At 44.4% G+C, this 23,149-nt stretch overlaps 2 protein-coding genes across 4 annotated transcripts in view; both read right to left on the bottom strand.

Annotated features, from left to right (window-relative positions):
* Window positions 1–988: 988 nt before the first annotated feature.
* Window positions 989–17,089, bottom strand: kank2 (KN motif and ankyrin repeat domains 2). The gene is made up of 13 exons (XM_031862202.1): window positions 17,011–17,089; window positions 10,882–10,966; window positions 7,765–7,847; window positions 6,135–7,490; window positions 5,733–5,942; window positions 5,545–5,653; window positions 4,842–5,429; window positions 4,665–4,752; window positions 3,945–4,164; window positions 3,466–3,608; window positions 3,044–3,244; window positions 2,837–2,935; window positions 989–2,516 (listed from the first exon to the last, which is right to left on the bottom strand). The coding sequence occupies exons 3-13, from the start codon at window positions 7,799–7,801 to the stop codon at window positions 2,460–2,462; spliced, it is 3,108 nt and encodes a 1,035-aa protein (XP_031718062.1). The 5' UTR covers window positions 7,802–7,847; window positions 10,882–10,966; window positions 17,011–17,089; the 3' UTR covers window positions 989–2,459.
* Window positions 17,090–20,056: 2,967 nt separating this feature from the next.
* The window catches only part of dock6 (dedicator of cytokinesis 6), a 27,385-nt gene continuing 24,292 nt past the window's right edge, over window positions 20,057–23,149 (bottom strand). For all 3 annotated transcript variants that reach the window (XM_031861996.1, XM_031861993.1, XM_031861992.1), the window contains 5 exons: window positions 22,157–22,393; window positions 21,929–22,072; window positions 21,663–21,769; window positions 21,392–21,565; window positions 20,057–20,285 (listed from right to left, as the gene is read on the bottom strand). In XM_031861996.1, the coding sequence (XP_031717856.1) occupies window positions 20,243–20,285; window positions 21,392–21,565; window positions 21,663–21,769; window positions 21,929–22,072; window positions 22,157–22,393 (705 nt within the window). In that variant the 3' untranslated portion in view covers window positions 20,057–20,242. The remainder of the gene's footprint in view (window positions 20,286–21,391; window positions 21,566–21,662; window positions 21,770–21,928; window positions 22,073–22,156; window positions 22,394–23,149) is intronic.

Here is a 23,149-nt window from a genome sequence, read left to right as displayed (position 1 = left end):
GACTCTGAAGACGACAACTTTTCTACTGAGCGAGAAAAGGGATTTGTATGCATCGTCACTGCAGCGTTATTGCCTGAAACACAGACAGCTTCCTAACAGTGCTGTTCACAGCCAGAAATGGGCCGTCAAGTTGAAAAAGAAAGCCAATCTGAACGGCTTACAGCAGGAAAGCAGGAGGTCAGGAGGTCACATTTGATCCCTGGTCCTGGAGATTTTGCATCAGACCCATTGATCGCCCAGAAACCTCTTCATTTGAGTTTTTTCCAGACATGAAGCAACATTTCAGACTGGAATTGAGCGGGTACAAAACACCTTTTACTTGAATTGCAAGGAACATCAAGAAAAAGGGCCAAATTGTGTGAGAGCTCCATCTACATCAAAGGGTCTGCTTCCTGATGTGTACAGGCTGGAGCCCAGTTCAAGTCTCCTGCACTTCAGACATTGCCTCTTCCTGTCGACCGGCTTTTTGTGACAGGTTAGTGTTTGAACATCCACTAACGGAGCATTTGTTTTGTTATAGTATATAAATGATATCTCTCAGTGTTAAATACCACAGAACAAAGATTCCTAATCGTTTACCAAAAATATGAAGGTCATTTTGTTTTGGCAACATCAAATAAAAAACATCATCTCACATTTTTTATGCTGTTGGGAATGAAATTGAAGTATTCATGTAAACTAAAAAGGGTCACAACAGTTAGGACCCTGTAGATGAGAGAGCAGTGTTGTTTGTCAATAGTGATGCGACTGAAGAACTTGCTTAACTGTATTAGAGCGCCTTCTAGTGGACATTTCATCACATGCACTTCCAATTAGATATCAATTACTTCAAGTCTGTAAAAAAACTAAACCAATATTGTATAAAACAAACAGGCAAAACAAATAAAAGTTAGAACTAACTAGGACGTAGCACATTGTCTAGTGCAAGCTAAACACTGATGGCAACTGACATGCAAACAATATTAATATTGAATAAATACGATATAGAAACAGTGTGGTCCACATTTATTAATTCATTGTTTTTTCAAAATCCACAAATTGGAAGAGGAGAAACACAGTCTACCATTTTACATAAACCTTCATAAAAGAAAATAGCTGTGCGATTACATAAAGTAGGCGTGAGCTTAAAAGTTCCAAATGTATAAAAAGATAGATAAATTAAAAAAAACAAAAGTTTATAAAAATTCAATTGCTCAAAAGTGAATATGAAAATTGTGAAAAAGTCTTTAAAAAGTAATATAAATTTGGACATCAATAGCCTATGCACTTTTGTTCGAGGAATTAGATTTTAGGCATAATAACTAGCAGTTTATATTGACATATATTATTTTGATATTCACATCTTACACGGCACCCCAATCAGACACTTCCTGGTCCCCTGACATATCTCACCAGCATGACCACAGAGGTGGCTACACCAGTGCTTTCAGTCATTTCTCAACAAAGTCTCGTTAAATCTTAAAAGCACAGAATATTACAAACACAGAAACACTCTAATCTTTCCTTACTACCATCCCAAATACCGTCACGTACAAAAATACAAACAGCACAGTCCCGTCGCCTTCAGAGAATAATGTTGCCCTCTTTCTTCCGTCACACTGATGCTCGGCCTGTGTTACCATTATCACCACAATATACAGTGTCACAGAGCTGATAAGATACATGTCTTTGGGTTTTATTTTGAGAAATGTAGTCGCCGTAGAAAAAAAATGTCTGTCCTCTGGTTAAAAAGGTGAAATAATTTCACCGTTGTTTGGGAAATAAAAAAATTTGATCCTTGAAGGTGCTGAATTAATTAAAAATTTGAAAAAATCAATATCAAAAATACTCCAGACTTAATAAATCTTGTGTATAAACATTGATATATTTGAAGTTAGATTTTTGTAGCACCAATGACCTACTTGGTGCAAGGACACTTATCCATAAGTGGCTTTTGTTATTCCAGATGACTGTGATGGTCACACACATAATGATGCTACTGTGGCAATGCTATTGTACACATTACAATGAAAACACATCGCTCTATAAAGCAACTAACATGACATTCATATGGAGTAAAACTAAAAAGTGTATTATAATGAACCCTATAACGAAACTCAGTGAACAGTTTGGACTTGTAAGTGCCGCTAAAACCCGTGCTGATAACTGGATCACTGCATGACTAGACTGGTGTCTAAACAGCCGCTAGATGTTCAGTTCTTCAGATTGTAACACACAAGAAATCCATGTTTTCAACCACCACTGTGATTAAAAAAAAAGACCACAGTGTACAAAAAGAAACGGATAACAATGGTGGAAGCTGTAGTAATTATCTGCACATTATAATGCACTTAAACTATGGAGGGTGAAAACAAACGCGCACACACACAAACCCATTGTTTGCCGTAGCTACAAAGATTTAAAAAAAAAAAAATCACGCTGTAGTATGAGTAGTTACTGTGGATTGGCTGCAGGAGGCTTTATTTGGTTTCACCGGCAGGAGGAGAGGAACCCAAGAGAGGAGACTTCGGTGACACCTGAACAAATTTAAAAAGAAAACAAAACATGGTATTATTGATGAAAACTTTGATGTCATACTTATGTCCTTAGCTAGGACCAAGTATACTACCGATACCCGATTGTACAGAGGGAAGGCTTTCATTGCATGCAGTAGAAAAAACAAGCTGCGTGGTTACACTCACAGCTGTCGTAAGTGGACAAATCAGTCAATAACTTCTTCCTCTATGGGAGATTTCTCCCTGTGTGATTGTTGAATGCTGGAGTAAAATGGTTTCTCAAAAAAGGATGCCCTTATGACAACAGTAAGTGTGTGTTAGCAGTTTATCAAAGGACTCACAGGGGAAGGAGGCTTTGCAAAGTTGAGGTGAGCATACAGAAGCACTGCAATGTCGTTCTGGCTGGCCTCCAGGGCGATGGACAGAGCTGTGCTGCCGTCCTGAAAGAAACGAGGGGATGAAGGTGAGATGTTTCTGGGCAGGTTTTGTCAATAAAAAAAACAATAAAGAGACAGAAGAACGAAGATGGAAAGGAAATAAATGCTTACATTGTCAGTGAGAGTCGCATCACAGCCCGGCACAGACAGTAGCTGACGCACAATGTCCACGTGACCGTGTTCACACGCACACATGAGTGCCGTGGAGCCGTCGTCATCACGGATGTTGACCTGTGCCCCACAGGACAGCAGCGCCCGCACCATGTCCCCTCGACCGTGGCTGACCGCGAGCATCAGCGCAGTCTGACCAGCCTACAAACACGCATTTAAAATCTTTAAACTAATTTTCAACATGTGGATCTAATTTCAGAACTATTTCTTTACATGCTGCACCTGGTGACTAAAACGCTGCAGTTTTATCAGACACATTAGCGAGGAGAGTACTGAAGAGCACATGTAAATGCTCTGTAAGTCACATGGGTTTGGTTGTTTGCGGAGGTGCAGTAAAAGCTAAGGAGCAGTAGAGGGCGCACCTGGCTGGCCTTGGCGTTGACGTCCCCTGTGCGCAGCAGCTGCAGGACGGTCTGGAGATCATTGTCAGAGTGGAATGCGGCCAGCGCTGTCAGCATGATGGCCGTGTAGCCCGCCTTGTTCTGCTTGTCAGCATTACACAGGCCTGTCAGGTAAATAGGGCAATCAGTGAGACATGGGGTACAACAGCAGCACAAACAATGACAGGGATGTATGACGTGTTGGAGACGGGAATGTTTCAAGCTCAGTGAGTAAAGGAGAACAATTGAACATCTGACATTTTCTTATTTGATTTTAAATGTTAATGCTCTTAACTTATGGACATTTAGAGCCCATATCAGCCACATCTACACTTAAAATCGACCTTATGTAATCTTGTCTCGCTTTTACTTTTTTCTCACGCACACCCAAAATCCCACACACTTCTACACACACACACACACACACTTCGACACACACACACACACACACACACACACACCAGTGTCCAGCAGCCGTTTCACCACGGGGAAGTTGGAGTGGGAGACGGTGTAGTGAAGCGCTGTATTCCCGTTGCCGTCTGCCATGTTGATCACAAACTCCAGCAGCTGAGGGGAGACTGAGGCGAAGGTGTTCATATAGGCCTCGACGACAGCCGTGTCCGCTGCTTTGTGACAGGACACGCGCAGCCACTCCTGCAGCACGGTGGTGTAGGCTGCCCTCTGAGGTCACACACAATGAGGACGATTTGAGACACATGCACACTTGACAGAAAAAAAGCAGAGATCACAGGCACACAGACCGACGATAGACGATAAGCCTATCAAAATCAAATATAAGGAAAGGGTTTGTTGGAAACCAAACACACAGGAAACGTGTTGTATGCTCTTCATGTACTGTAAAATTAAACCTAAAAGCTCAACACAGCAAATCCTTTTCTCATTTTTTTTTGTATGACAGAAGCTTATGTATCCTTAACTAATTCAAACATTTAGCAATCTTGTATTAAAAGAAACCTATAACCTCTAGTTTAAAATCCCATGGTAAAAAAAAAAAAAACATTCCCCTTTTTAAAGAGTCAGGACAGAGTTCATGATGTTTTATGACTGAGTGAACATTTGAAATAAATCAATCAAAAGGACACTACTGGATCTGCTGGAAAGCGGTATCAATGCTGAGTGGATTATCTTGGTTGAATGAAGTGAATTAAATGAACACTCACTGCTCCTTGCTGGCTGAAGGCGTTGGGTTCCCCCAGGGCTTTCTGCAGGGCATGAAGAGTTGACATCAGGCTGTCACTCAGGTCCAGTCTGAGACAGATAAGGAGACAACATCAGTCACTAACGGACTGATGTAATATCATTACATCAGTCCGTTTGTTAACCATGTGTATGTTTACCTGACTTGCTTGGCTGATACGGTGGCAGTGTCCTTCGTAAGGCTTTCAGCTGCTGGCTTCGGCTCCGATTGGCTGGAGAGGACGGTTGTGTCTGACTGGACGGTGAACTGCTGCGTGGTAATCTCAGTGGTTTTAGTGACACACAGCGATGAAGAGCAGGTGACGGAGCTTTGTTCAGGAGTGGATTCAGTGCTTGATGATGTGGAGGTGATCTCCTGGGTGACTGTGCGCTTTTGCGATGGCCGGTCGACAGTCTCGTTAGCGGCAGCTTCGTTTGCTGGACATGGAGGACTTGGAGAGGAGTCGGAGGCAGTGTCTGTTGCTGGTGACTGGAGGGCTTTGTCTGGCAGTTTTGTGTCTCCAGTTGCAGATTGATTGGGACTCTGGTGTGACTCGGCTCGTGGCTTGACGGCAGTCTGTTGAGGTACACTGTTGCTTTCTGGAGGCTGGAGAGCCTTGCTGTGGGTTGTTTTCTGTTGCTGTGCCGCTGAGTCCGGCAGTTTTTCTCTGGCTTCATGATATTCGCTGGAGTCACTCCCCTCATCCGAGCTCTCGCTGCTGCTGTCGTCTGATGATGTGGACTCGTAGCTGCAAGTCAAGAACACGTTTCCCTGTCAAACAGCTCCACCACAACTGACACCATTATACCTTTGGCGAAGTACACTGGTTCAGTGGGTGAGTGGTGAAAATGTTTGACACTTACCCTCCATTGACTCCAATGAACTGGAGGTTCTTCTTCGTAGAGGGAGATCCTGGTTCACCTTCGGCTTTCCGCTTCATAATGGACCTCAGAGAAGACTGGGGAGATGAGGCTGGAAAATGGAACATGATGTGGTCAGAACAAAGGTAGTGATAGTTAAGGGGTGTTTGACCAGAGTGCAGTCCGGTTACCTGTCTTAGGGCCTTCTTGTGACTGGACAGCCTCTGGGGATGTTTGCACGCCCGTCTCTTCTTCTCTTGAATGCAACAAACTGATCTGATTACCAGAGGTGCCTACAGCAACGGCGGGTTTAGCTACCGGCACCGAAGTGGACAACTCGCTCTTTAGGACATCGCGCACCTGCTTGGAGCTGACAGCAATCGGCAGCTCAACTGGAGCATCTGTGAGACAGAAATAAGACTTCAACTTTTCAGCCTTAACTAATCAAATATCTTATGGAGGAATACAATAACAAGAAAATACATTTGTTAGTTTACTGGTTACACTTATACTAATTTATAACTTATTCTAATGCAATCCAATGGCAATGCAATGAGTCCTGTCTTATAATCCTAAATGTTAGTGTCAGACACCTTCAGCTTGTCCTCTGTGGTGGCCCTCCACGAGTCCACCCGCTTGCTGAAGGGAAGGGGAGCTGCAGATCTCGGCTCGGAGCAGTGTGCCCACCTCCACCACAGTGGGCTGCTCGACTGTGTACACCTGGATTCCCACAGTCCTCTGTTCCCTCTGTTGGGGCAGCTGTGTGAAGCTGACCAGAGTGTGCAGGCTGCAGCCTTGTGGCTCCTGCCACCCGACGCTGGTAGCCATGACTGGATGCTCTGCCTGAGGGGCCTTCTGGACTGCTGCAGCCTGCTGCTGCGCATCCTGCAGCTCCTGCACAGTCCTCTTTAGCTGGCCCTCAAGCTGACCCACTTGATTCCTCAGAGCCTTTGTCTCTGGCAGCAGCCCCAAATCCTCCTCCCAAACACCGACTCCCACGTGACGACTGCCCCTCAAGACCTCTGGTCCCACTCCAATGGTGCGCACTTCCCGCTTTGCATCCGGTCGCGCTCCACCAACAATGACCGTGTCCTCAATCTCACACCCAGAATCCTGAAGCTTGGAGCCGTCGGGTGTGGTGGGTGACAGTGGCTTGTTGCTGCTCTTTGCCCCGGTTATCACCTCTTCTTCAGGGATGTCGATGTAGAGCTCGCCTCTGGGACGACCTCGGTTGAAACTCAGACTATGACCCAAGAACTTCTGGCTCTTCAGCTGGACGCTGAGCTGGCGTTTCTCCTCCTGCAGCACAGAGATTTTGACCTGCAGCACAGGGATGGTCTTCACCTGCTCCTCAAGCTCCCTTATCTTCCTGAGGGCCGTGGCCATCTGCTCCCTGACGTGCTGCAGGTGGGCTGGAGTCGGGGTCACTGGCGTGGACAGGCCAGAACTCAATGGGGTGTAGGATCCGCCTCCACCATGGGCTCGGTTGAAGCTGTGTGCACTGCTGAGCGAGGTGTTAGAGCCTGCCATGCTGCTGTGCATGCTGCCCAGGTTGGAGTATCTCCGCCCCTCTTTCTCCTCCTCCAGCTTCCTGCGTGCATCCAACAGGGTCTTCTCCACCCGGGCACTGCTGAAGCTGGGCCTCTGCGTCGTGTGGTAGCCTGGGGCGCAGTAAGAGTAGGAGGAGTGTCGGCTGTCCATGCTGGTGTTGGAGCACAGAGACTCGGTGGAGGTCCACCAGGACCCGGTGTAGCCATAGCCACGGGGCAGGGAGCCATAGCGTGGCCGGCGTTGGATGGGTACCTTCTTGATTGTGTTTCCCTTCTCTATGTCGTTAACATATTTGAGGAAGTCCAGGTCCAGACGGTAGCCATAGGGGGTCTCCACTGAGTAGGGCGCCTCCTGTTCTTTGCCGTGCAGCGAGGGGGGAGCAGGCGGGTTGAGTTTGCCTGAGGGGGAAGGAAATCAATTTTAAACAAACGGAAATCTGCATCTAATCTTGGGCTCAGACTTTAGATAACAGCATTAACTTTGGGCTACTGTGTATTTACATATGTACTCTGAAACAATCAGCAAATTAGGCACAGAGTGGAATGGCACAGTTCCTATAACCTGACCTTATAAGTGTCTGACAGTTTAAATCTTAACAAAAATAAGTAATAATCTAAAAATAACTTCATTATCATGTGAAGAAACATTAGTAAAAATAAACAGAAGCTGCACCTGGGAAGCCGGGGTCCATATGCAGCACCTGAGCCATAATGAGCCTGTGGCTGCTTTTCAAACAGTCACCCACCAACTCTCACCTGTGGAGAGAGAGACACGAGTTGAGTTCATTAATGAGTAAACAATATGGAACAACTAGACTTCCATTCAGAGATATTTAATAAATATGTTGGCACTGGAAAAGTGAATTTTTAATGAGATGTCCCCTTTAAAAAGAACAAGAGATGCTGTTCTTGCAGAAATAACGACACGGAGGTTAGAACAATCGTACATGATTGTGTATGCCTAACAGAAACGTGACAGTGTTTATACGGACATGTTATAAATAGGCCTTTTCTCACAGCAGACACTGTGACTTGTCATAGCAGGATGGCTAACGATGTCTCTGTGCTATTCGAGTGCTCCAGTGAGAGAGACAGTGAGCCAGCATGCACAACACTAGGACCATGAATTCTGCCATCATTCATTATATTATTTACACCTGTGACGAGTCAAAATGTTTACCATAAAAAGGCATATGGACTAGATGTGAGTCCTCCATTACATATGGTTTGCATTCTTTTAAATGATTGTTCTTTTAACCATATTTTTTTTTTTGCGTAATGGTCAGAAGTGTTACTTGCACCACATCACCCTCCTGCCTCCCTTTCTAATTTTATCTGTTCATTTTCGGGAGCATAGCGGGTCACAGTCGATTGTGTGTTTGTTTCTGTTCCGAGCGTTCAGAGAAGAGGAGTTACAGAGGAAAGTTTCCTGGCAGCTAAATCTAAGACAGAGGTTTGAGACTGCCAGTTACAACCTTATTAGGAATCATCGGTGCACGCCAACTTCGCCTCTCAATTCAGGGTTTGCAGATACTCTCTCTCTCTCTCTCTCTCTCTCTCTCCTCCTCACTTTCTCCACATCTTCCCCTCCTGTGTCTTCTTTTTGTTTTTTTCTTGTTCCCCCCCCCCCCCCCCGCACCACCCTCACTTCACGTCAGCTGACAATCAGGAGGTTTCAGCTGGTCACAGTTTCCCCCATTCACCCGCTCAGTACTTCGACACAGAAAGCATAGTGAACTGCTGAGAACTCCCCAATACATTTTCCCCATCAGGGGTAATGCATTGTGAATCTTATTAACTAAAGACTGTTATTCTCTGTGGGAGAAAAGAGCACAAAGTGCCAGCAATGACACAGAGCTCACAATGCCAATGCCTGTGAGTTTGTGTCTGCTTGGAAAAGATTAACTTTCTAGGTCATCACTTTGTGGGAATTGAGGATGTAATGTTTAAGCCATCCAAAGCATTACCCAGCTGAACACCCTCATATTACTTTAGACTTTAAGGGGCTCGGATCTCTCTGGTGCTGCCTTGTGACCCTCGTCACTGCTTGCTCTTTTGTGAAAAGTAGGCCGCTTGGAAACACTGACTGAATTGACTTGGTATTTTTGAAGTCCTGCAGCCAGTTTAATGTCCTGGTGCGAGTCCCCTTATCGGTGCCCCTTCATCACCCCTCGTACCAAGATTACTGCACACACTGTGAGGCATGGAAATACCGTATGCATGCACATACAGACCCATTCCATCATTGACAGGATGAAAAGTCCTCGGAAAAGATTACACTGTTAACTTTATAGAGCACTGACACTAAGCCAACTATATTTTTTGCCAACAGAGGAATTTATCAGATGTCCGACACTAAATTGAAGACTTCCTTACATTAAAGTTTTAGAGAAAGAAAGAAGATAGGGAGCACTGCATGGATCTAAAAGATATGTTATGTTAAAAACTAAGAATTATAGGCATCGAGGTGAGGCAGTGCGAGCCTCTGTTTATCTCCAGCATGGCATGGAAGCGTTAGATTGATCGTGTGCTTCATGTTGTACAGTGCGGTCTGGGTATGCCTACATGTGTGAGAAAGTGAGAACAGGACAGAGAGAAGGGGAGTGGCTGAGAGTGAGCGAGCATGTCTATGTGAGTGTGAGAGAGTGTGTGTGTGAGAGTGTGAGAGAGTGTGTGTGTGAGAGTGTGAGAGAGTGTGTGTGTGTGTGGAGGACGGCGCTGACAGGGGACAGTTGATGAGATATAATTAGGATCTGCAGTTAGGCAACCAAACATCCCGGCCCAGGAGACGAGACTGCTCGTCCGCTGCAGTTCCCTTTGAATGCAGTTTTCTACAAATCACATCCACACACGAGAACTGCTTCAAAATGTCTCTCTCTGCTTATTGCTTCTCCGGGTGCCATTCGTCCCACATCACCCCCTCAAAACGCCCACTCCACCAGGCCTCCACATCTGCTTCTCCAACAGTGGCTCATTGGGTGTTTCAGATGTGTCAGCATGGGTGTCTGGGGAGGAGTGGTTGACCTTCCTCGCTCTCTCTCGGCTCGCAAACAGAGTTCCTTTGAGATGACATCTGAACAGAAACCAGTGTGCGCCCTTCCTCATCGTCACCCTGCCATTCTTCAGGCGACTCTCCCTGGCCAGCTTCATCCAGGACAAATGCCTTTGCCCCCATCACAACCCCCCTTACCGCCACATACAGCTGCACACCACACTAACGGAAGTTCTACTCCCTCCATCCCCTGCTATTAAGATTAAGACAGCCCTGGGGGGGATGAGATGCAGGTCACCCAGCACAAATTACACATCTGTGGTATGTCCTGTAAGCTGTCACGAGAATAACTGCAATATACTGTAGTCGTGTAGCATCTTTGACATCTCAGCAACTACTACAAAACGCTGATTTTTGCACTCCCAATCACACATTCTGCTTGATTTACAGCATGTTTATAGATTATTGTGCCTTGAGCGAATCAGTGGATTGAGACCACCCTGAAGAGTAATTTAAGATGCCAGGCCTCATTTTGAGGTCAGCTCTCTCAAGTTTATCAAACTCATTGCTCCCATTCATTGAGTCACCTTATTATTATTGCCAATACAAAGGATTAGACCTCAGTATTGCTCAGTCTGAAATACCACTCTTCCCACCACCCAGAGCAGATCTTTTTTTCCACTGCATCCACTGCCTTACCGACTCTCTGAGCGTTTGGCGATTACTATTCTGCTCAAGCTTGGGAATGGTTTGTGAATTAGGAAAAGAAGGAAGAGGGATTTATTTTCCACTTCATACCAGCTGCTTGCGCTGCAAGGACGGGATCTCTCCTCCCCAGGCTCCTTGCTCTCCCTTCCTTCTCTTGCACTCTTACAGTCAGCACCTGTGGGAAACCAGAAAAAAAGGAAACTTGAACTTTGGCAGTCACCGTTTTTGATAGTAGCAGTTTGTAGCCCAGATCACAGGAAAATAAAAGCAGGTATCCGGATAAGTAGTCAGCAGAAGACATCAGGTAAACATGTCAAGAGGTGTGTAGCTCTGTTGACACAGAGATAAAAACAGACGGGTTTCAAAAGAGAGGCCACCGCCAGACTGTAAACACAGGTTGCAAAGCCAGAAAAAAACATTCTAAAACATTCCAGAGGTTTTGAGTGATGAGCCAGATGTGGACAATGTACCCCCATGAAATGCCAAACACTGTCTGATCTCCTTGTGCTGCAGCCTGATCCATGCATATAGCTGCTCTCCCAACACTTTCCCTCCACCCCATTCCTCTCTCCAATACAAGGCCCTCTAATCAATTCAAGGCCGGGAGCCTCCCTGCCATGTGATTGGGCAATGTTTTCTGTTTTCTTGCCTCTGTGACTCACACCCCCAAATCCACAGGCGCACACACACCCTCCACTTTTTTTGTGGGAACAGATCACCTTAAAGCCAGACTGATGACTTCATGAGCCTTCTAATGCGTTCCCTTCATGGACAACACAGACGTGAAGCTTGCGCTGTAACCTCTGCATTGCATGTCGATCAGATAAGCTGCGTGACTGTGTCTGCTGATTCTCATACATTCTGCTCCGGCTGCTCAGAGTCAGGCTGCTGTGGAGGAGTGGTCGACCGTTTGCCTAAAAAACACCGATGGGTGACCATTGCATAATTTCATAACGAGACGTGTTGTTGTTCAGCGCATTGTTTCACATTGTGGTCATGCCACTACCACCGCGGGTGGAGGGGCAGGCGGGGGGAAACAGACCTTTTAGACTGGAACGACAGCAAAATCACAAAGAGCCATTCATTCAGCCCCTAGTTCCACAGCTGGTTCTAATAGAAAGCAAGGGGGGGAGGGGGGGAGAGAGAGAGAGAGAGAGAGAGAGAGAGAGAGAGAGAGAGAGAGAGCGAGAGCGAGGTGAGGAAACTTGCCTCAAAACAAACAAACAGTTGATGAAGTGCTGTTATGGACCCACACACTGACAAAGACGGGAAATAGAAGGACTGAGTGATTGATATCTAGAGGTGCCCCAGGCTCCAAAAATGTCCAACAATCTGTGCTGCTAATTGTGTATGACACAATATTATGAATGCATCCCTACCCGATTCTAGAAACTTATATATCAATGCCAAAAACTGCTCTCAAAGGATTAAAGCAAGACAACCGTGTGGTTGGCAAATACTTGTGTAAGACAAATACCAAACGTTACAGGAGACAACTTGACCTCCCATCGACTCCCACACAGCACAGATGAAAACACTGGCTGAGGCCTGAAGACTCCCACAGATCCACAAACACAGCTGTAGCTTTCAGGTTGATTTATTAAGGGCACGCTGATATGAAAAGCCAAGTGATGTAGCTGCTTTTAATTTGTCTGTCTTCTTTATGATGAATCTGACAGTAGCAACATTTTGACAACAGATTACAAATGCACCCTTTTCTAATATCACTTTAGCTTTGAAAGGCTCTCAGATGACCACTGCTCTGCCACTGCCCCTCTCTTCAAACCAAGCAAAGTGATGTTGCCAAACTGAGACGATATCTGGCAACAGTTTGAAGTCTGATGAAGAAAGGGTTACAGGAAAAGGGAGCTCCATCTTTCTATTCCCAAAGGATCCAGAAACAACCCAGTCACTTCCTCCCAGCCCAGGAGAAAGAGTAACAAGGGGAGGAGAGCGTAAACGGGAAAGAAAGAAAAACAAGAGAAGGGGTAAGAAAGAAAGAGAGAAAGCAGAAGAGAGCAGTGCGGTGTGTGAGGGAGGGTGGGAGAGAAAGAGTGGGAATGTGAGGAAAGAAAGGCAAAACTGCAGGAGGGAGGGAAGAACTGCAGCTGAGAGTTTCAGATGGAAAGTTCTCGAATGAGAAGACCATGACTGTTCTCTGATTTGAACACCACCAGTATGAATCACTGCTGCTGAGCGATCACATAGGCTGAGAGAACTTCTCACAGTGACTTTATACAGTTTAGAAGGACCTTTCCTCATAATCTTAAAAGGCTCCGCCTAGAAGATTACCATCATTTGTGCATTCCTCCCCTAAAAATAGGCCGACAATAGAGAATCCCTATGAGAAGCTGCATTTTGTCTAACCAAATAAAGCCGAATGTTATTCAGAGGTTTTCCCCTCAGAGTAACAGGCCGCAGAGACCTCAATATAGACAAGGGGAAGAGTTTCAAATGCTACATAAAGATCACAACAGGAGACACGGCTGTTGATCTATCTACTAAGACTTCTTTGTCCTCCTCTTCACTCTGCAGCACAGATGGCTTCATTCAGCCAAATGGTCCTGCATGAATAATAAATCAGAAAAAATGACAACAAATCTCTCCCCCGAACAGTTTCACAATGCTAAATGTGGTCGTTTGTCACCAAGCGAAATGTAGCTGAACGTGTACGTCACTGCATGACAGACGACTTCACCACGTGAACAGAGGCCAGATGATCTCATATCAACACAGAGTGTGCCTGTTCCGCTGTGTGGTTTTTGACAAATTTGGACTTAAAACTCAGGACAGTGAAATCGTAATCCAGTGGGACGTCCGTTCCAGGATGCTCTGCCCTGTTTTTTACATTAAGGAGTGGTGGTATGGAGGAGCAGACGGCGCTGGGCTGAGCAGTCTGGCTCGAGTACGGCCAAGAGGAGGAGCCGACCAGCTCCCATTACTCCTGGATCAGGAGCAGAGTAAACACCCGCCAGTCTGCTATTGGTCATTGTGCTGACCTCCAACAGGAAACTGAGCAAGGGTGGGGCTGAACGGCAAGGAGCGGCACCGGGAAAGAAGACAAAAAAAAAAAAAAGGGGAGAAAATTTAGGAGAAAATTCCTGTGCAGTTGTGGAGGTGGGGATTAAGAATGATTGCGAGCAGAGAGAACTGTGGGGTCTGGAGGGGAGGAAGACGAAGTCCAGATGGCAGTAAGACGGGCGGTGGGGAGCCGGTCACAGCAGATCCGGGGTTAAAAGCTCAGGTCAGCGTGTGTTGTGGCACCGAGCAGAGCGGAGGAAGTAACCTCACTGCGGCGGCCCTGAACTTAAGAGGTTCCCTCTCAGGGATCTAATCAATTACTTCCTGATTCAGTGAGAGCTGTTGAACTAAAGACTGCGGACATAAAGACAATAAAACATCCACCACACTGACTATTCCAACAAGTGTGTGTGTGAGCTTTACTGGACAGAAAAGTCCATCTTGCTTTTCTGAGTGATTAGCGTATTGAAGGAGATGAAGTGAGATTATTTAGGCAGATAATCACAATCCTTAGTACCTCAAAAGCCAGACTAGACCATATGCTCACTGAAAACATCTCTATGCTGGCTGCCCCAATCAATAACGTTAAGTAGGAGCATTAACCCTCTCTGTCTTGACCCAATCAGACTGATGGTACTTCTGTAATAATGGGCCGTACGTTTATCCCTACTTTACACTAATCAACCTCTAATACGACTAAGAACTTTGGGTTTGATCATCATAACACAAAGAAAAACAAGCTGCAGATGAAGAACAGGCCGTTTAGGTTTCTAACAGGGCTGGGCGATATGGAGAAAATAAAATATCACAATATTTGAAACCAATTACCTCTATATCGATATTATTGTTGATTGTTTAATGTTGTGCACCACCCGCCACGTCAAATTCCTTGTATGTGCAACATACCGTGGCAATAAACGGTTCTGATTCTGATTGTGACGATATTAAATATTTACAGAATGAGATTTAATGTGGATATAATCACTAAGTGGGTAAAGACAACACTTATGTCATATTACCACATTATCGAAGACAATATCTAGTCTCATAACAAAACATCAATATAACATGGATGTATTGCCCAGCCCTGCTTTCTGATATGACTGGGGTACGTGCAGATACAATAAGAAGAAAAACACACGTGACCTGCATGCACATTCACTGAAAAGGCCTTTTAACAACATTATAGATCTTTATATCGCTAACTTGATCTATTTCAGAGATGGCAATGATCATTAATGTTGTGTATTGTTTTAACAGAACAGTTCATCCATCACGCAGTAAAACTGTCCAGCATTGCTTATCAGTGGTGGACCTCATAGACAGTGACAGACGATCTCTCGCAGGTTTCAGGGTGTAATTTCATTATAGCGTCACTAAACTATTTAAATGCCCGGCGTGTGGCCCAGCGTGCAAATGGGGTTTATAACCCTGCATTCCTCGACTGCACCCCTGGGTCCAAAAGCTGTAATGAGACAATCACATTCCAGCTCGGTGAAAAAAAAAAAAAAAAAAAAAAAAAAAACTTCTGAAGGAAACTCCAGCTACACACAAACGTGACCAGAGAATCCAAACTGCAGTGGGAGGGACTCCCATGGGGTCTCTGATGGGTTTCCACTATTATTGTATGCGCTAGATCTCAAAATAATAAGGAAATATTCTATTGCCTCTTTATTAGGTACACCTGGCTACAACTAATCCCTGCAGAAAAGTAAATATTAGAACGTATATTGGGGCCACAGGCCGTGTGACGCCATGAATGACAGCACACAACCCATCTGACTGCCATGCAGCTGCTACGATATTTGGCTGTCCGCTGGGAGGTGATTTCATACAGCCAGCAGCAGGACACTGGTGTATTGTATGTATGAAGCAGTGTAACAGGCTGATGACTACACCCCCACATCCTGCCAACGCATGTCCATGTCCCGAATCATCACAACATCTCATGTGTTTACTGGTGATTCAGGGTAGTGTACCACACATGAGACATAAAGTTCATTATTAAACTAACAAGTCTCCATATTAACACAAAACAATTACATATTCAGGGGGAAAGTCTTCATGTATGCCTATTAAGAGCCAACGTATTAGTTCATTAAGGGAAATCACTCCGTTTAGAGCCTATAATAGCTTCTGAAAGGCCCCCGTTTGGATAAATAGACTATGAAATTGGTTTACCCTCCTCCTGTCCAGCTGACATACAACTCCATCAGCCCTAATCCATCTTCTGAGGATAGAAACTTGTCGGTGGCCACTGACCGGCTACAGGCGGCGAGACGAGCAAATTTGAGAGCAAGAAGCGGCAACGAAAAGCTGACGAACATCTGGAAGTAATGGAAACTTGCAGAATGCACGGACCCACCCTCTCCCCCGAGTCTTTACTGAGATTTTCATTTGAGAAATAAATAATAATGAGAAAATGGTTAAATTGTTGCAACAGATCACGTGTAAGGCACGAGGGGAACGTTTCATAATGAAGGGCAGACAGAAACAAACACCCAAATGTGTTACTCGTTCATAAATGACTCGGGGCGGAATTTGGCAATGCAACCTACAGTATACTGTAGCTCGCTACAACATTGCAACTCTTTAATCAATGCAACAGAAGTTAAGGTCGCGCGGCAAAATCCCCTCTCTGACACCGACTGAACATGGAATCTAAAAGCATTTTATATAGAAAATGCTTTAACAAACATTTATATTATAATTATCAAACCCAAATAAATAAAAGGTCACCGAAAACTCACATTTCCGTTTGACAGATTCACCAATAGTTCATATATGGATATTATTATTATGATGATTATAATATTATAGAGATTTTATGTTAACGCGCTTCTCGCCGCCGTGCAGAGCCTCCAATGATGCTCTGAACAAAAAGGCACGCGCCGGAGGAGGCGCGACCATGAGACTGTTCAACATTCTTCTAAAGGTAAAGAAACGCGCGTGTGAAATCAGGAAACCTAATAATTATGAGGAGCGAGTATTAATATGAGTATTACTGAAGCGGGGTTGGTTTTGGGGGATAAAGGACCCGTTACTTCGGAGAGAGAAAACCGGGGAATGGGCAGGACCGACGCTTCACAAAAGTCACACTCTCAAGAAGGCGGCTCGTCTGCAGCACTTTAAAATAACAGTCTGACAAAGAGACACAGTTTTCGAACGGAGGAATCGTAAGTTATTAGCGGTTCTTACCTGCTCTCTGGATATCCTTTCAGCGGCCCAGGAGGAGCGCTCACTGACGGAGACAAAAACACCGCAGCCAAGATGCTCCGATCCCACCCCCCTACCTCCTCTTAAAGGGCCAGCGACCACGAGGCCAATCAGGGAGCTCCCACTCTGCCTCCATCATCTCACAGGGCTTTCATTTACCTCCGAGGAGCCAAGCTTCTTCATGCACTTGTACAAGAACAAGACCTTCAAGGAAATCCAAATACCTTCACCAACACTTCAGTGACTTTAAAGGCCATCCATGGCCCTCCGTCCGTGGCCCTTTATGGACACAAAGAACCTTCTTTTACTTAAGCTAAAGTGGCAATACCTCAATACTACAAGACCTATAGTAGAAATCTTATTTAAGTAAAAGTACAGAAGTATTAACAGCAAAATATACTCAATAAGCATAACCTATGAAAGTGCATCATGTTTTATAAATAATAAGTTTGCGTATAAAATAAATTAATATAAGACTCTGAACTGTAGGAGTAGAAATATAAGGTAGCATGAAAAACAAATGATCTTGTACGGAACAAGTATCTGAAAAATAAATACAGTAGATTGATAAATGTACTTACTTTCCATCATGACCCTCTAAGCTCATAGTGTTTTAAGGACCTTCACCAAGGGCCTCCCAGGTTCACCATGGACCCCAAATAACTTCAGCAGGAGGACCTGCCAGATCCTCTGAACACTTTAGGATCTCTGCAAGGACCAGCAGGGAAACTCAAGCTTCCCAGGAAGTACAAGAAATTTCAAGAACATTCAAGATTCCTCGAGTACCAGTAAGAAACTCCAAGGACATTAAAGGATCGACAAACCTCAAAATAAACTCAAGGGGGAAAAAGAGAAAGGGGAAACGAGACCAGAGCTCAAATACACACGCACATAAAATAAAATAAATAAAACGACATGTGAATGTTCGACATATGTTCAGGTAATAAGATGTAAAAGACAAACACCCACAAAATATTTCATTAATATCCATTCAGAAAATATAAGTCTGCAACTTATTGATGAGATTCACATTTTAAAACTTTATATTTACAGTTTTATTTTCTTTATTTTAACTAAACACATTACAACTAAATTACAGTAGAGTACTGAGTGATCTTGTTCGGTGGAAAAATTCCGGTCCTCAGCTCTGATTGACCGAGCCATCGCAAGTCTTCGTAAAGTGCCTGAACATAAGCGCAGGGCCCTTCATTCTGGTGAAGTAGACCAACATTGCTGGCTGTAACGTGGATCATCGTATCGCCACAGGAAATTAAGACTAATGGTGTGGAAAAGGGAGGCCAGGAAGACATCTGGATCACATCCATCCCTGCCTCGTCTCTATGCAACACAAAGGTTGGTGGATAGTGTTTGTGTGAGTGTAGGAAGCAATGTGATTTAGCAGAGGAACCTGAGGGCTGAGGGTTTCAGGTCGTCTTTCAAAAGTCAATAAAAGGTGAACTAATTAGTGAATCAACACTCACTTTCAGCTGTTCTATCACTTAGTTAACTGCAGTTAAGTTAATCACCACAGAGGTATACCAGATGTTCCTGGTTTTAGTTCTTGATTACAAAGCCAGCATGAGTTTACGACTCCAGACTTAACACTGAGGTTGTCCTATTTTTCATGTCCTGTCTGAATCCGTCATGTCCTTTGTGTTGTTTATTTTTGCTTTGTTCTCTGCGTTTAAATATACAATAAAGAACTGATCACAAAAATAAAACTTTTGCGAAAAGGAACTACTATAATAGAAATAATAAATCGAAATACAACTCCCCTATGGATTATTATACAGCATTGCAGATACTACACAGACCTACTATATCACAATGTTATACCATTAGTACAAAGTCACTATTGACTCCTCGAGAGAATATTACATATGTTCAGTTATTGTCACCACACAACACTTTGATAAATGTATAATACTGAGGGAAAGCTATTCTTCTGCTCAGTAGCCCCACACAAATACAAGCTGACCAGAGAAGTATGAAGAGAAATTTAATAGAAGGCAGTAAAAAAAGACAATAAATTAAAAAAAAAAATGTTTATCTAGTTGGTAAAAAAACAAACAGTTTCCAGCCTCGTAAAATAACAAAAGCATGGATATTTTAGTAGTTACAGTGTTAACGTGCTGCAGTTTGTTTACAATAGTGCAATATAATAGATACAGTAGTTGGAAATAGTTACAATGAATAACTAAAACTGCCACAACCCGAGCGTTGGACACACACAACATCTGGAGAGGACTTATACCAAACATAATGCAAAAATGAATTCAACTATCAGACTGCACTGCAGGGTGGTGGTGGTGATGGATGACGGCAGTGCTACTGTGATAAACACGATGTGACTGCAGTGCTTTACAGGAGAATTTCACAGTTTAAAAAAACCACAGTTTAACGTCCCATCCAGCCTTTTCCCACTGAAATAATCCGTTTTCCTTCTGAAACTGCTGCTACAGTTCATTCCTGCCGGACTCTTTAATGAATTGTTAGAGCGAGAGATGGGCCGATAAATGTGACAACTTGAGGAAGAAGGAATGTCAGTTATTTGGTCTGTTGATAACAAAAGAAAACTCCCTGGGACTATTTAATAACCAAGTCTGGCAGTGACTACTACCAGGCATAGTTTAGAAAAAAATCAAATTAAATAAGACCTCGACAAAAAACAGACAAACTACAGCCTCTTCAAAAGCAAACACTAGAAGCAGAAGAGAGAAAAACAAACAGATAAGCTCATGAGCACTCCCCCCAAATGATTTGGATACAAAATGTGTTTGGCAGCTCTAGTCCTGTAAAAACTTAAGTTTAAACCTGATCAAGCTCAGAGAGATTACTGTAAAGAGACCACTTTTTAAAGCTTGGTTTAAAACGCTGACATGTCAGAGCCTTGCTCCGAATGTCGGTGTTTACAGTGCAGATAACCTTCCAGTATAAACAGCTGAAGTTTTCCTACAGAGGTGTGAGAGCGGTGGTGACGGGGGGGGGGGGGGGGGGGGGGGAAGAGGGTGGGGGGGGGGGGGTAGGGTGACTGGGGGGGGGGGGATTATGGCGTGTCTGGGTGGCTGGGTAAAATAACGAGCTGGAAGAGGACGGTGCGTGTGTGCTTGTGACAGTTGGTGTGCAATCAATGGGGGGAGGGGGAACAGACGGGATGAGATGTGGCTAATTTGCAAAGCTTGTTTTTCTGTGTTCTTATCCAGTTTGCTGCGCCTCAACAGTCGACTCTGCGGAGACTGGACCTACTGAAGGAGTTCCTGCGAGAGAAAAGCAAGACGATACAGATTGTTTTACTTTAAGTGTTTTGGTTCATTGTGCTAAAAGGCATATCTGAAAACCTGCAGAATTAAGGTCTAATGCAATGAGTTCTGTGACACTTGAATTATTGTTTATTCTAAAGGGAGTGAAAGCTGCCCCACTAAAAGTCTGACTTTAGATGCTTTCAAAGAGTAAGAATGCTGTAAAACCACCTCATCACTTTATTCAGTGTTGCCTCAATATCATGTTTTAACATCTATTTACCTTTAGTTTATTAAATCTGGAAGAAACAATTACATCCTAAAGGTGCTAAATTCTAAATTCAGAGTATTAATATAGCAGCGAACAACTATTTCTATGTAAAGGTATAGTTTAAAATGTCTATCTGAGCTCTCCCTCTGTGTGTGTGTTGTAACTCGAGCTTCTTTGTGCTTTGTTTATGTAGCCGGTCGGGCCATGTGTGCATATTATGGATGTGATTCCCAGTGCGTGTGCACCACTGGTTCGCTCACGGCCGCCGCTATGCACTGCGCTCATACGGCGATTAAAGCCGGTAACGCCGTCCTGGCCGAACCGTCCTCCAGTCCCCCCCCCCCCCAGGTAAACACTGTTGCTGCTGTTTGCACCTTCAGCGCTGTTAGCATCATTAGCTGTGAGCCGCCGGGTCGTAGCCGTGTTCAGAGCCACGTGGAGGCAATAAATATACTCTGAATTGGCACCTTTAAAAATACATTTGTCCCCAGTTTTAAAGGATCCCCCTGGCAGGTGCTTTTGACTGTAGCCCTGTCTTTCATTATGAAGCAGCAGTCCTCAGACCCTGACATGAAACACAGAGCAGATGCCAAAAGCTGATGAAAACTAAAAACATATGGTGATATCTTCCATAGTCGAACAGGCTTTAATACTTCAAGAGGTACACCGACTTTCCTTCACAAATGAATGTGAGATCTTTGAGAAATGTGACCGTTTTCCAATCACTATGAGTCTATGACCTGGAGTATAGTACAGTTTGGTTTCAAGTTGCTCTTGTTGGAGAAGTAGCATGAGCTCATTGTGTGTGTTTCTGTGCGCAGGCGTTTGTGTGTGTGTTATTGTCTCAAGTTACCGTTGTGTTTGCGTAGCCAGAGCTGGCAGTGTTCTGTATAGCTGGGGGATCTTGCGGTTGATGAGAGGACCCAGAGCTTCTTTCAGTTTATTGTAGTTCCTCTCCATCTCTCTGTGGTACTCCTTCTGATCTGGTCCAATCAGGGCTTTATTCCTCCTCAGGGCATCCTCACACCTGCACGAAAAAGAGCAGAGAAGACGCAGGGAGTTGAGGTTTTTCTTTTTATTAGTTACACAGCAGTCTGAGTCTGGGCCGTGCAGTGTGTCATCACCTCTTAGTGAAGTCTTTAAAGCAGAGGCGCAGTTTGTTGTGATGGCGAAACAGCTTTGGATCATCAGGAATGTCTGAGAGAAAGACCTGCGCCACCTCGAGGGGGCCCTGTGCGGGGGAGAAACCGTTACATATCTGCTAAGGAATGTCTGTCACTACTCGTCTGACCCAGACGTTCAACCCCATTTGAATGGGATTAATATTCAAGGAGGATGTGGGATTATGACCTTTTAAATGCATTATGGTTATAAGTATCTAAACAGGAACCTGGTTGACTGTGGTGCCCACAGAGCCCTGCAGCACCATCTGCAGCATCTTGGCGTCTGCAGGGTCTTGGATTGTAGCGAAGGCGAGCTCCTGAGTCTTCTTCTGCATGTCCTCTATGGCCACCTCCATGGGGACAAGAATGATCTGGAGAACCAAGGAAAAGAGAAACAGTTGACTTTTTTTTTTTTTCCATAACTGACCAAAGATCCCTCCAGAACAGACACCCACCTCTTCCTTGTGGATAACATTGATGCGTGTCTTGATGTAAGGGAAGGCGTGAGATGTCGTGAGGATGCTCTTGCGTTTGTACTGCTCATTCAGATCTCCGTGGGCTCTCCCGTCCAGAGTGAAGGGGGTACAGTACATGAAGGTACGCAGGTTGTAGTTCTTGTCAAAGTAGGTGATTCTTTCCTTTAGTTCGTATGTGTCGAAGAACGGTTCAACGTAGGTGATCTGGAGGTAGGCCTGAAACAAGCACAAACGGTCATCAGCACACTCAGGTTACGTTCCATTTAAATTGCATTTTCAAACAGATCCAAACTTTCTTCCTAAACTGTTCAGATTCATGTTTGAAGTGACGCATAGCTGACATCAGTATGAACGGATCTCAGGCCTGAAACGGCTCTTCTGTCAACGAAGTTTAATAAAGTAAGATGTGTGACGTTACTGTCTGACATCCCAGATATCAGAAAGATTCTCGTCTACCTTTTTTATAACTACTGATTTATCAAATCGGAGTTCTACCGAGTAAACATGAAGAACTCAGGAAAAATATTTTTGTCATGCAACCAATGACGCACTGCCTATAGCTCTTCTTCTGTAGTTTCAACGGACTGCTGCCACTCTGTATGGTGAGTGATCTGTGCCTGCCCAGGGAAGTATGATGTGGAAAAACACACATGAATTCCAATAGGACTGTTGTCACAGCGGTCACATGACCAATGATCAGATACATCTGGATTTAGGACCACATATGAACCCATTTGGGCCACATTTGCTTGTAATGTGAACAAAGCCTTATACGTTTTGCAAATCTCTATCGATTACTGTATGTATGTGTATACAGTGGGTACGGAAAGTATTCAGACCCCTTTAAATTTTTAACTCTTTGCTTCATTGCAGCCATTTGCTAAAATCAAAAAAGTTCATTTTATTTCTCATTAATGTACACTCGGCACCCCATCTTGACAGAAAAAAACAAATGTAGAAATTTTTGCAAAT

The sequence above is a fragment of the Anarrhichthys ocellatus genome, unplaced genomic scaffold (genome assembly GCF_004355925.1).
Source record: "Anarrhichthys ocellatus isolate YVR2014 unplaced genomic scaffold, GSC_Weel_1.0 scaffold26, whole genome shotgun sequence".
NCBI lineage: Eukaryota > Metazoa > Chordata > Actinopteri > Perciformes > Anarhichadidae > Anarrhichthys > Anarrhichthys ocellatus.
This window is presented reverse-complemented; position numbering and strand designations above follow the sequence as displayed.